This window comes from Nematolebias whitei, chromosome 4 (genome assembly GCF_014905685.2).
Source record: "Nematolebias whitei isolate Nwh7 chromosome 4, NemWhi1, whole genome shotgun sequence".
In the NCBI taxonomy this organism is placed as follows: domain Eukaryota; kingdom Metazoa; phylum Chordata; class Actinopteri; order Cyprinodontiformes; family Rivulidae; genus Nematolebias; species Nematolebias whitei.
In genome coordinates, this window is record NC_056501.1 from 53,114,348 (window position 1) to 53,127,129 (window position 12,782).

General features: G+C 47.4%; 1 protein-coding gene across 1 annotated transcript in view; it reads left to right on the forward strand.

The window, feature by feature from the left end:
• The window catches only part of syvn1 (synovial apoptosis inhibitor 1, synoviolin), a 70,143-nt gene that overhangs the window by 6,260 nt on the left and 51,101 nt on the right, over window positions 1-12,782 (forward strand). Inside the window, exons 2-10 of the mRNA XM_037676038.1 lie at window positions 1,225-1,379; window positions 1,470-1,562; window positions 1,657-1,809; window positions 1,982-2,030; window positions 2,429-2,532; window positions 10,331-10,457; window positions 10,564-10,663; window positions 10,819-10,884; window positions 11,363-11,479. Of these exons, the coding sequence (XP_037531966.1) occupies window positions 1,248-1,379; window positions 1,470-1,562; window positions 1,657-1,809; window positions 1,982-2,030; window positions 2,429-2,532; window positions 10,331-10,457; window positions 10,564-10,663; window positions 10,819-10,884; window positions 11,363-11,479 (941 nt within the window). The 5' untranslated portion in view covers window positions 1,225-1,247. The remainder of the gene's footprint in view (window positions 1-1,224; window positions 1,380-1,469; window positions 1,563-1,656; window positions 1,810-1,981; window positions 2,031-2,428; window positions 2,533-10,330; window positions 10,458-10,563; window positions 10,664-10,818; window positions 10,885-11,362; window positions 11,480-12,782) is intronic.

The window sequence follows — 12,782 nt, forward strand, 5'->3', positions numbered from 1 at the left end:
TCAACATATGGAATGACCACTGGTCTGGGTCTGGGTTCCTCCTTTTCACCTGATGGCTGACTGGAGTCCTGTTTGGGTTTCTTCTCTGCTTTCAGGAAGGCCCAGTTAGGATATCCACATTGCTCTAGAGCCTGTCTTGTGTGGGATTTCTCCTTCTGCCTGGCTCCTGAGCTAGTGGGGACGCTGTCTGCTCTGTGATACAGAGTCCTGATGACTCCTAACTTGTGCTCCAAAGGGTGATGGGAGTCAAACTGCAAATACTGGTCTGTGTGGGTGGGTTTGTGGTACACCTCAGTTTGCAAATGTCCTCTATCAGAGACTGAGACCTCACAGTCCAAGAAAGCCAACCTGCCATTTTTTACATCTTCTCATGTGAACTTGATGTATTTATCCACAGAGTTGATGTGGTCAGTAAAATGTTGGACTTACTGAGATTTAATTTTAACCCAGGTGTCGTCAACATACCTGAACCAATGACTTGGTGGTGTCCCTGAAAAGGATGTCAAGGCTCTCTTTTCTACCTCCTCCATGTACAGGTTGGCAACAATAGGAGAAACTGGAGACCCCATAGCACACCCATGTTTCTGCCTATAATATTGCTCCCCATATGTGAAGTAGGTTGTTTTTTGTTTTTTTGAATGTCCAGAGGACCAGATTGAACTTTTTTGGTTTAAAGTATTTGTTTCATATGTCTGTAGCCCCTTCAACGTTAAGTGCTTTAAAGAACGTGGTTGCATGTTTCATTTAATTTGCTAGAAAAATATCAAACATTTGTTTTCCATTTAAACACTAGGTGTGCCGATGTTTTCCACCTCTCTAAGATTACCAGCCATCAGGATGCAGTGTTCCCCCTACCATTATACAAGCGGGGTGGGGCACCCCACCTACCAAACTGGCATAGCACTAAGCTAGCGGCGCACAATACAGGTGCACTAGCTAAAAAGCTAAAGGCACTTGTGTTTGTCATGTGCAGGTTAACAGAACAATGAAATGCTTCGGATGAGACGAACTGATTTTAATTGATAAAAATCAAAGACCAAACAAAGAATACTAAAAGCATGCGATAAGGGTACAACAATAAAGAAACATTCAATTAAACATTGAATGAAATTCTGACACTAAAGGCTACTTGTGCTTTAGGAACGGTCTTGTGTGTGTCTACATGTTGCGCCACGTGTCACACCTCAACTCCTTCTTCTGTCCTCTCACTTGTTCTGTCCGCAGCAGCGTCTGCAGCTCAACACAAGATGGTACGAGCCGCCTTGGTGACCGCCACCAGTCTGGCGCTGACTGGAGCTGTGGTGGCTCACGCATACTTGCTCAAGCACCAGTTCTACCCCACTGTGGTGTACCTCACCAAGAGCAGCCCCAGCATGGCGGTGAGCAGTGCAGAGCTTTCTCCCCGTCATACCCGTCTTTAATTGTGGCACATGATCAAATCAAGTTTTCTGGTTTGTTTGTCTTCTCAGGTGTTGTACATTCAGGCCTTTGTTCTGGTGTTTCTTTTGGGAAAGTTTATGAGAAAAGTCTTTTTTGGGCAGCTGAGAGCTGCAGAGATGGAGGTAGATTTCAGACATTTTTCTCATAACTGATGTTGCTGTGGAGATGGAAAGTGTCAAACTTAATGTTTCTATGCACTCGTCCCACCTCCATCAGCATCTGATCGAGCGCTCCTGGTACGCAGTGACGGAGACGTGCCTGGCCTTCACTGTGTTCAGAGATGATTTCTCCCCCAGATTTGTCGCCCTCTTTACCCTCCTGCTCTTCTTGAAGTGCTTCCACTGGCTGGCTGAGGATCGGGTGGACTTTGTGAGTGATGAAAAGAAGAAAATCATCATCATCATCGTACATTAATAGCCGTTAGGAACACGACCAAGAATAATTCACATCATGGAATGTGTATAATAAGGGCTGAAATGTGATTGAATTATTTACTGATTTAAAATATTTTTTAATTTTAATTTTATTGTTTGTTCTTCAGATGGAGCGAAGTCCGAACATATCATGGGTTTTTCACCTAAGGGTTTTATGTAAGTAGCTCTTCTCATGCTAATAAATTGGGTTTGTTCTCTTCCCTGCCCGTTGCTTTTCACTTCTCTCAATGTTTCACTTTCTTTGTCACTGACTGCATTCGCACACAGCAAGTCTAAATGAAACTCAATGCAAATGTCTGTTCTCATAAGGCCAGGTGCCGTGCACGTTATTCCTGTGTCAACCGACCACAGTAACCGTTTCAACAAAATTCAACTTTTTCAGTTGTCTTTGAAAGCTGCTTGGTATACTTTGTCACTAACTGTTCAGGACAAACTCAAACTGAGGAACATACACAAGTAGCTGTGTGGAGTTTGTCTTTACAAAATATCATGTTTATATTCTGTTTCTGCAGAGGATTGTCCACCTAATGCAATGTGGTGTTTGTTTCTTGCAGCTCTCCTAGGAATGCTGGCACTCATGGACTTTTTGTTTGTCAACCACGCCTGTCACAGCATCATTACTCGGGGAGCTTCAGTTCAGCTGGTTTTTGGATTTGAGGTTTGTTGTACCTTTTTTAAACGTAAAACAAAAGCCTACCGGTAGATCAGAGGTTCTCGAAGTGTGGCAGAGCTTTTTTTAATACCTCATCAACACAACCCATTTTCTTCTTTTCTTTTACTTTTCTCATTTGTGGTTTTTCCCCTCATGTTCCCCCCCCCACCACTTTTAGGGGAGGCACACCACACTTTGAAAACCCCTGGAATGGATTCATTAAAAATTGTTAAACCTGAAACACACATTTCAAAAAGGTTTTGTCCTCACAAGCTTGATTCTGAACGGAGTCCTGCTCTTATCTGTGTCACGTCTTTAACTTAAGTTGTCTTAAAGTCTGGAGTTTATTTTCAGTTTTTTGAGGTCAGAATAAATATGGAAAGTTAAAAATAAAGTATAGAAGAACTATTTTATATATGACAAAAATCTTAAATTTATTTTTACAATAATTGAATTTGGTTTATTTAGTTCCAGGTCACAACAGAAGTCGTCTCGGGGCACTACAAAAACATTCACATCATTATAAAGAGGGTTAGTAAAGTTCCGTATCTAAGGAAGCCAGCAGACTCGTTGAATCTTCACTTCGTCACAGTCTCCCATCCTGAGCAAGCAGAAAGGAGACAGTGGAAAGGAAAAACTCCCTTTTAAAGGGAAGAAACCTCCAGCAGAACCAGGCTCAGGACGAGCAGCCATCTGCTTTGACCGGCTGGTTTGAGAGGACAGGAAGGAGAGACAGACGAACACAGAATGACGGATTAGATCTTATCACAATACTTCATATTTATTATATATAAATGAAAGTTTTTTTTTTAACATGTAAACCTTATTGATGTTTATAAATGTTCTTTGTTAGTTCGAGCCATTTACCTACAGGGTGTGCATGGTGTGTACACGTGACTAACAAGTTGCACACCATTTACATTGTGTGCAACTTGTTAGTCACATGTTAGCTTGGCCCTAAAACATGCATACCTTTTTGTGTTTTAATCTAAATTGTAACACTTTTACAAAATCAGTTTCACAGTGTGTTGAAGAATATGTGAATCAAATGATCTGAACCAAATCAACCAACGGTTTTGTGGAGTTGTTCCCTCCAAGAAGTCCCGTTTCCAGATGTTTTGTGTTCAGTCTGTACATTTACAATCCTCCCTCAAAAATTAACTAACAAATTCAGAAGTTTAAGTCTTGAAAACTTTGGAGAATGGTGGTGCAGTGGTTAGAGAAGGTGGGCCTGTGATCGGATGGTCACCAGTTCAACTCCCTGGACCGACAATATCAAAATGTGGGTGGGATAGGTGAAAAAGGAGCCAGGCCTAGGGGAGGAGCTCGTCGGCGAGCGCCTGGTGACCGGGTTTCTACCCATGGGGCCCGGTTGGGCTCAGCCCGAAGGAGCAGCATGGGTTTGCCTTCCTGTGGACCCACCATCTGCAGGAAGGGCAATAAAAGTCGGGTGCGTAATGCCATTGGCAGTGGCCAAAGGCGGAGACCTTAGCGCTCTGACCCTGACTTACCAAAATTGGCTCTTGGAACATGGAACATGACTCCTCTGGTGGGGAAGGAGCCTGAGCTTTTGCATGAGGTTGAGAGGTACCGACTAGATGTAGTTGGGCTCACCTCAACACACAGCATGGGCTCTGGAACCGATCTCGAGAGGGGCTGAATCTTATTCCACTCTGGAGTTGTCCATGGTGAGAGGCATCAAGTTGGTGTGGGTCTACTTGTAGCCCCCCGACTTGGTGCCTGTGTGTTGGAGTTTGCCCCGGTAGATGAGAGGGTGGCTTCCCTTCGCCTTCGGGTGGGTGGACGGGCTCTGACTGTTGTCTGTGCCTATGCATCGAACAGTAGTTCAGAGTATCTGACCTTCTTGGAGTCCTTAGCAGGGGTGCTGGAAGGTGCGCCAGCTAGGGACACCTTTATTCTGCTGGGGGACTTCACTGCCCACATGGGTAATGACAGTGTGACCTGGAGGGGCGTGATTGGGAGGAACAGCTTCTCTGATCTGAACCCGAGTGGTGTTCTGTTGTTGGACTTCTGTGCTAGTCATAGTTTGTCCATCACAAACACCATGTTTGAACATAAGGGTGTCCATACGTGCACTTGGCACCAGGACGCCCTAGGTCGTAGATCAATGATAGACTTTATAGTAGTGTCATCTGATTTGTGGCCGTTTGTTTTGGACATTCGGGTGAAAAGAGGAGTTGAGCTGTCAACTCATCACCACCTAGTAGTGAGTTCAGATGTTGGAAGATGTCGGACAGACCCGGTAGACCCAAATGTGTAGTGAGTGTTTGCTGGGAACACCTGGCAGAAGAACCCATCAGAGAGATATTTAACGCTCAGTTGCACCCCCACCTCCCCCCACCTCAGCATCCCAGCTGAGGTGGGGGACATTGAGTCTGAGTGGGCCATATTCCACACCTCACTTGTTGAGATAGCTGCCTTGAGCTGTGGCCGCAAGGTTATCGGTGCTTCTCGTGGTGGCCATCCACGAACTTGGTGGTGGACACCCTGGGTTAGGGAGGCTGTCAAGCTGAAGAAGGCATCCTATCAGGCCTTGTTGGCCAGTGGGATTCCGTAGGCAGCTGAGGGGTACCGGAGGGCCAAGCGGTCCGCAGCCTTGGCTGTTTCTGAGACAAAAGCTCGGATGTGGGAGGAGTTCGGTGAGACCTTGGATAACGACTCGTGTTGGCTCCGAGGAGATTCTTACGACCCATCAGACGGCTGAGGAGGGGAAAGCAGCACTTTACTAACACTGTATTCAGTGAAGTTGGGCTGCTGTTGACCTTAACCAGTGATGTTAAGAGGATGCTAGGGGGAGTGGTGGTGCAGAGGTTAGAGAAGATGGACCTGTAGTTGGAAAGTCGCAGGTTCAACTCCCGGTACCGTCAACATCAAAATATGGGTGGAAAAGGTGAATCACCCACACCTGCCTCCACCCTCATTCACCCCACTCTGGGCCCCTGAGCAAGGCCCTTAACCCCCACCATCTGCTCCCTAAAGAGGTCTCTCTTGAAAATGAGTTCTCGTGGCTCAATGAGACTACGTGTATAAATAAAGGGTAAATGGAAAAAAAAAGTTGTCGGAAGGTGGAAGGAATACTTTTCCGACCTTCTCAATCCCACCAGCATGTCCATGGAGGAAGCTGAGTCAGGAGACTTTGGGGTTGATCCATCCATAACTGTGGCTGAGGTCACCCAGGTAGTTAAAAAGCTCAGAGGCGGCAGAGCTCCGGGAGTGGATGAGATTCACCTTGATTTCTTTAAGGCTTTGGATGTTGTGGGGTTGTCTTGGCTGACACGCCTTTGCAACGTTGCGTGGACATCGGGAACATTGCCACTGGATTGGCAGACTGGGGTGGTGGTTCCCCTTTTCAAAAAGGGGGATCAGAGTGTGTACTCCAATTATAGGGGCATCACTCTCCTTAGCCTCCCTGGTAAGGTCTTTTCAGGGGTACTGGAGTAGCAAGTTCGATCGTTGGTCGAACCTCAGATCCAGGCTCAGCTACAGAAGCTGGCTATTGGGACGTGGAATGTCACCTCACTGGTGGGGAAGGAGCCTGAGCTGGTGTGTGAGGCTGAGAGGTTCCGGCTAGAAATAGTCGGACTCACCTCTACGCATGGCTCTGGCTCTGGAACCAGTTTCCTTGAGAGGGGCTGGACACGCTTCCACTCTGGAGTTGCCCCTGGTGAGAGGCGCAGAGCAGGAGTGGGCATACTTATTGCCCTCCAACTTGGTGCCTGTGTGTTGGGGTTCATCCCGGTGAATGAGAGGGTGGCCTCTCTCCGCCTACGTGTGGGTGGACGGGTTCTGACTATCATTTGTGCTTATGCACAAAACGGCAGTTCAGATTATCCACCCTTTTTGGAGTCCTTGGAGAGGGTATTGGAAAGTGCACCTTGTGGGGACTCCCTTGTTCTGCTGGGGGACTTCAGTGCTCATGTGGGCAATGGCAGTGAGACCTGGAGGGGTGTGGTTGGGAGGAACAGCCCCCCTGATCTGAACCCGAGTGGTGTTCTGTTGTTGGACTTCTGTGCTCGTCATTGATTGTCAATAACAAACACCTTGTTCAAGCATAAGGGTGTCCATATGTGCTCTTGGCACCAGGACACCCTAGGTCGCAGTTCGATGATCGGCTTTGTCATCGTCTCATCTGATCTGCGGCCACATGTCTTGGACACTCGAGTGAAGAGAGGGGCGGAGCTGTCCACTGATCACTACCTGGTGGTGAGTTGGCTCCGATGGTGGGGGAGTATGCCAGTCAGACCTGGCAGACCCAAACGTATTGTGAGGGTTTGCTGGGAACGTCTGGCAGAGTCTCCTGTGAGACGGAGTTTTAACTCCCACCTCTGGGAGAACTTCGAACATGTTCCCGGGGGAGGTGGGGGACATTGAGTCTGAGTGGACCATGTTCCGTGTCTCTATTGTCGAGGCAGCTTACCGGAGCTGTGGCCGCAAGGTTGTCGTGCCTGTCGCGGCGGCAACCCTCGAACCCCATGGTGGACACCGTCAGTGAGGGATGCTGTCAGGCTGAAGGAGGAGTCCTATTGGGCCTTTCTGGCCTGTGGGACCCTGGAAGCAGCTGATGGGTACCGGCAGTCCAAGCGACATGTGGCTCGGGTGGTCGCTGAGACAAAAACTTGGGCATGGGAGGAGTTCGGAGAGGCCATGGAGAATGACTTCTGCACAGCTTAGAGGCAATTCTGGTCCACCATCCGGCGTCTCAGGGGGTGAAAGCGGTACGCCACCAACACTGTTTATAGTGGTGGTGGTGTGCTGCTGACCTCAACTCGGGAGGTCGTGGGTCAGTGGGCAGAATATTTTGAAGACCTCTTCAATCCCACGGCACGTCTTCCACTGAGGAAGCGGAGCATGGGGACTCTGGGTCGAGCCCTCCAATCTCTGGTGCTGAGGTCACCGAGGTGGTTAAAAAGCTCCTCGGTGGCAGGGCCCCGGGGGTGAATGAAATTTGCCTGGAGTTCCTTAAGGCTCTGGATGTTGTAGGGTTGTGTTGGCTTATGCGACTCTGCAATATTGCATGGACATCAGGGGAAGTTCCCCTGGATAGGCAGACCGGGGTGGTGGTCCCCCTATTCAAAAATGGGGACCGTAGAGTGTGTTCCAACTACAGGGGAATCACGCACTTAAGCCTCCCTGGTATGGTCTATTCGGGGGTTCTGGAAAGGAGTGTCCATTGGATAGTCGCACCTCGGATTCAGGAGGAGCAGTGTGGTTTTCGTCCTGGCCATGGAACACTGGACCAGCTCTACACTCTCAGCAGGGTCCTGGAGGGTGCGTGGGAGTTTGCCCAACCGGTCTACATGTGCTTTGTGGACTTGGAGAAGGTGTTCGCCCGCGTCCCTCGGGGAGCCCTGTGGAGGGTACTCTGGGAGTATGGGGTACCGGGCCCTTTGATACGGGCTGTTAGGTCCCTGTATGACCGGTGTCAGAGCCTGGTCCGCTTTGCCGGCAGTAAGTCGGGCTTGTTCTCAGTGAGAGTTGGACTCCGCCAAGGTTGCCCTTTGTCACCGATTCTGTTCATAACTTTTATGGACAGAATTTCTAGGCACAGCCAAGGTGTTGAGGGGATCCGTTTTGGTGGCCTTAGGATTGCTTCTCTGCTTTTTGCAGATGATGTGATCCTATTGGCCTCATCAGATCGTGATCTACAGCCTTTGCTGGAGCGGTTCGCAGCCGAGTGTGACGCGGCCGGGATGAAGATCAGTTCTTCCAAAATCTGAGGCCATGGTCTTGAGCCGGAAAAGGGTAGAGTGCCCTCTCTGTGTCAGGGAGGAGGTCCTGCCCCAAGTGGAGGAGTTCAAGTATCTTGGGGTCTTGTTCACGAATGAGGGAAAAATGGAGCGTGAGATCGATAGGCGGATATGTGCAGCATCTGCAGTGAAGCAGGCGCTGTACAGGTCTGTCTTGGTGAAGAGAGAGCTGAGTCAAAAGGTGAAGCTTTCAATTTACCGATCTATCTACGTTCCTACCCTCATCTATGGTCATGAACTTTGGGTTGTGACTGAAAGAATGAGATCTCGGATACAAGCGGCCGAAATGAGTTTTCTCCGCAGGGTGTCTGGGCTCTCCCTTAGAGAGAGGGTGAGAAGCTCGATCATCCGGGAGGGACTCAGAGTAAAGCCGCTGCTTCTCCATGTCGAGAGGAGCCAGTTGAGGTGGCTCGGGCATCTGGTTAGGATGCCTCCTGGACGCCTCCTTGGTGAGGTGTTCCGGACACGTCCCACCGGGAGGAGGCCCAGAGGAAGACCCAGGACACGCTGGAGGGACTATGTTTCTCGGCTGGCCTGGGAACGCCTCGGGATTCCCCCGGAAGAGCTGGCCCAAGTGGCTGGGGAGAGGGAAGTCGGGACCCGACTCCGGATATGCGGAAGAAAATGGATAGATGGATGGATGGATGGATCGGAGGGTGTGCTCCAATTATAGGGGCATCACTCTCCTCAGCCACCCTGGTAAGGTCTATTCAGGGGTACTCGAGAAGCGAGTTCGATCGTTGGTCGAACCTCAGATCCCGGAGGAACAATGTGGGTTCCCTCCTGGCCGTGGAACACTGGATCAGCTCTTTACCCTCACTAGGGTCCTCAAGTGGTCATGGGAGTTTGCCCATCCTGTCTGCATGTGTTTTGTGGATTTGGAGAAGGCATTCGACCGTGTTCCTCGGGGTACACTGTGGGGGGTGCTCCATGAGTATGGGATTAGGGGCCCGTTGCTACGGTCTGTTCAGTCACTATACAGGCGGTGAGAGGGCTTGGTTCGCATTGCCGGCAGTAAGTCAGACCCCTTCAGGGTGTGAGTTGGACTCCGCCAGGGTTGCCTGTTGTCACGATTCTGTTCATAACTTTTATGGACAGAATTTCTTGGTGCAGCCAGGGGCAGGAGGGTTTTTGGTTCGGTGGCCTCAGGATTCCATCTCTGCTCTTTGCAGATGATGTGGTCCTGTTGGCGTCATTGTGCCGTGATCTTCAGCTCTCACTGGAGCAGTTCGCAGCCGAGTGTGAAGTGGCTGGGATGAGAATCAGCACCTCCAAATCTGAGGCTATGGTCCACAACCAGCAAAGGGTGGATTGTTCTCTTCAGGTCGAGGGTGAGGTTCTGCGTCAAGTGGAGAAGTTCAAGTATCTCAGGGTTTTGTTCATGAGTGAGGGAAGAATGGAGCGTGAGACTGACGGACAGAATGGTGCAGCGTCTGCAGTATTGCAGACTCTGTACCGGTCCGTTGTGGTGAAGAGGGAGCTGAGCTGTAAGGCAAAACTCTGTTTACCTGTCGGTCTACGTTCCTACCCTCACCTATTGTCACGAGCTAGTGACAGAAAGAATGAGATTGCGGATACAGGCAGTTGATATGAGTTTCATTCGCAGGGTAGCTGGACTCTCCCTTAGAGATAGGGTGAGAAGTTTGGTTATCCAGGAGAGACTCGGTGTAGAACCTCCACATCGAGAGGAGCCAGTTGAGGTGGTTCGGGCATCTGGTAGGGATGCCCCCTGGACCCATTTCTAGGGAGGTGCTTCGGGCACATTCGACTGGGAGGAGACCCCGGGGAAGACCCAGGACACGCTGGAGAGAGACTATGTCTCTCGGTTGGCCTGAAAACGCCTTGGAGTCCTCCCAGAAGAGCTGGAAGAGGTGGCTGTGGAAAGAGATGTCTGGGCCTCCCTGCTCAAGCTGTTGCCCCCATGACCTGACTTCGGAATAAGCGGAAGATAATGGATGGATGGATGTAACCTTTACAGATTTTTGCTTAACGTTGAACACTAATGGTTTTCAGTTGTTTGTTTATTTTTTCATTAGTATGCCATCTTGCTGACCATGGTCCTGACGACCTTTATCAAGTACATTCTGCACACTGTTGACCTGCAGAGTGAGAATCCCTGGGACAACAAGGCCGTCTACATGCTCTATACAGAGCTCTTCACAGGTGCTGCATTAAGCTCAGAAATAGTTTGCTGGAAATATACATCTATCACTTTAGTATTCTTTGATTGTGTGTATGTCTGAAATGCTGTTTGATGTGGTGTTTTCAGGGTTCATCAAAGTTCTCCTGTACATTGCCTTCATGACAATCATGATAAAGGTCCACACCTTCCCTCTGTTCGCCATTCGCCCCATGTATTTGGCTATGAGGTAAGCATTGTTTATCATTGGTAATGTAGTGTTATAGTTTTGTCTTAAGAATGCACAAAAGTCCTTAAAAACATTTAAAGGAGTAAATGGGGCTTGATTGCTTTCTCACATCACATTATAAACTTGCATTATGTGCTTGTTTCATTTTCTTTCAGGCAGTTTAAAAAAGCTGTAACAGATGCTATAATGTCTCGGAGAGCTATCCGTAACATGAACACACTGTGAGTATAACTACAGACCGTGGGGAGCTGGAGTCATGATGAGTAATAAGAGAAGGTTATTAATGGTGTTTGTTGTGGCACATGACATGCGTCAAATGGCAACTGTTGTGCTTTTCTCCATCACTGATGGGCATTTTTTAATTAACAGTGGGGAACTTTAACGCAAAAGTTTAATCCTGTTGCAGAAACAGATTCATAAAATGTATAATGAAAAGGATCATGTCATTATGTTTTATATTTCATTTGAGAACGACTTGTTTTGTTAAGATACATAAAAATTGACCTGGCTTGATTAGGACTAGCTTAAAGTTTAAAGTAACTCTTCTGCTGAGCCACTTGTTACTAAGTGACAGTTTTCTGTCAGGAAGGTCAACAATAGAGTGTTTAGTGATACTAATCATTTTTAGCCCACATTTGGGAAGTCATGACCGTAATCTTTGTAGGTGAAGTTAAAGTTCAACTGATTGCCTCTGCTCAGATATCCTGATGCTACTCCTGAAGACCTGCAGGCCTCGGACAATGTTTGCATCATTTGTCGAGAGGAAATGGTCACCGGAGCCAAGAAATTGCCTTGTAATCACATTTTCCACTCCAGGTAACTCCAACAGGATAATCTGGACTGCTAACAAATGTAGTTAAACGTCCAACACAGTCCGCACTGGACTCAAATCTTGTACTTAAACAGAGCATAAGTAAATTATGGAAAAGCAAACATGGAACTTTATATTACTGCGTAGCCTTTTAGTGTCCCTTCTTTGTTTGCATTCAATTAGTTTGCATTGAAAATGCACACTATTATGACTCTGTTTATCTTTTATAATTAATCTCGTTATTATATCACCTTAATTTTTCCATCCCCTTTTTTGCTGTACATCCAGTCCTGCATACCTTATACTAATGCATCCATTATAGTTGCTAATTGTTCATTCATGTGATGTTTGCTATGATGTTTGGTGCTTGCACTATGTACAGTTTTTGAAATATTATGGTATGGTATGGTATAAAGTTTATTCATTTTAAAAAATAAAACGAAACAATTCCATAAACTATATATATAAAAAAAAAAAATACAATATATTTAAAATGAAAGGCAGCAGAAAGAAGAAAAAATCTTATTATATCAGCCCCTTTTTTCAAACAATTAGTTCAATGATAATAATCTTCAAGTAACAGAACAAAATAAATAACTCTAATTTTTCTAACATAAGCTAAATATTAAGCTTTAAGCTTAAAACTGCAAATAGATATAATGGGGAAGTAGCAGCTTCAGTATGGTAAAACACTGCCCCCATTTACTGCAGCTTAAAGTGCAGCTGGCTTATCATGTTTTTTGCTGTATAGGTCGCGTTTTTTTTGCGTAATTTGCATGCCCTGCGACTTATTCACTTCAATTCAAAAATACTTTATTAATCCCAAAGGGAAATTATTTTGTTGTTGTAGCTCGTTATCATTTCATTAAGAGATGTTATAGATGCTGATGACTGTAGGCAGGAAGGATCTCTTGTAAAGGTCCATCCCACAGTGGATCCTAAGAAACTGGCTGCAGATGCCGTCTGATCCGTCCACCCAGACTCGGCTGGCCTCTCGGTTCCCCCGTGCTGTAGGACTGTCCAAATGCCAGGCAGAACTCCTCCCAGAGCGATGGCCACTCCTCCCAGCAGTCTGCCGAGCTCCTCGTCGCTGCGGACAGTCAACTGTAGGTGCTGAGGGACGATCCTGTCCTTCAACTGTCAGGAGCCGTGTTTCCTGCTAGTTCCAGGATCTCAGTGATCAGGCACTCGAGCACAGCTGGCAGGTAGATGAGAATGCATCCACAGAACATCCTTTCAACTCATTTGAGATTTGGGGCTGTAGATGAGATATTATTTGAGCTTTTGAGATGTTAATCAGCTGCTGTT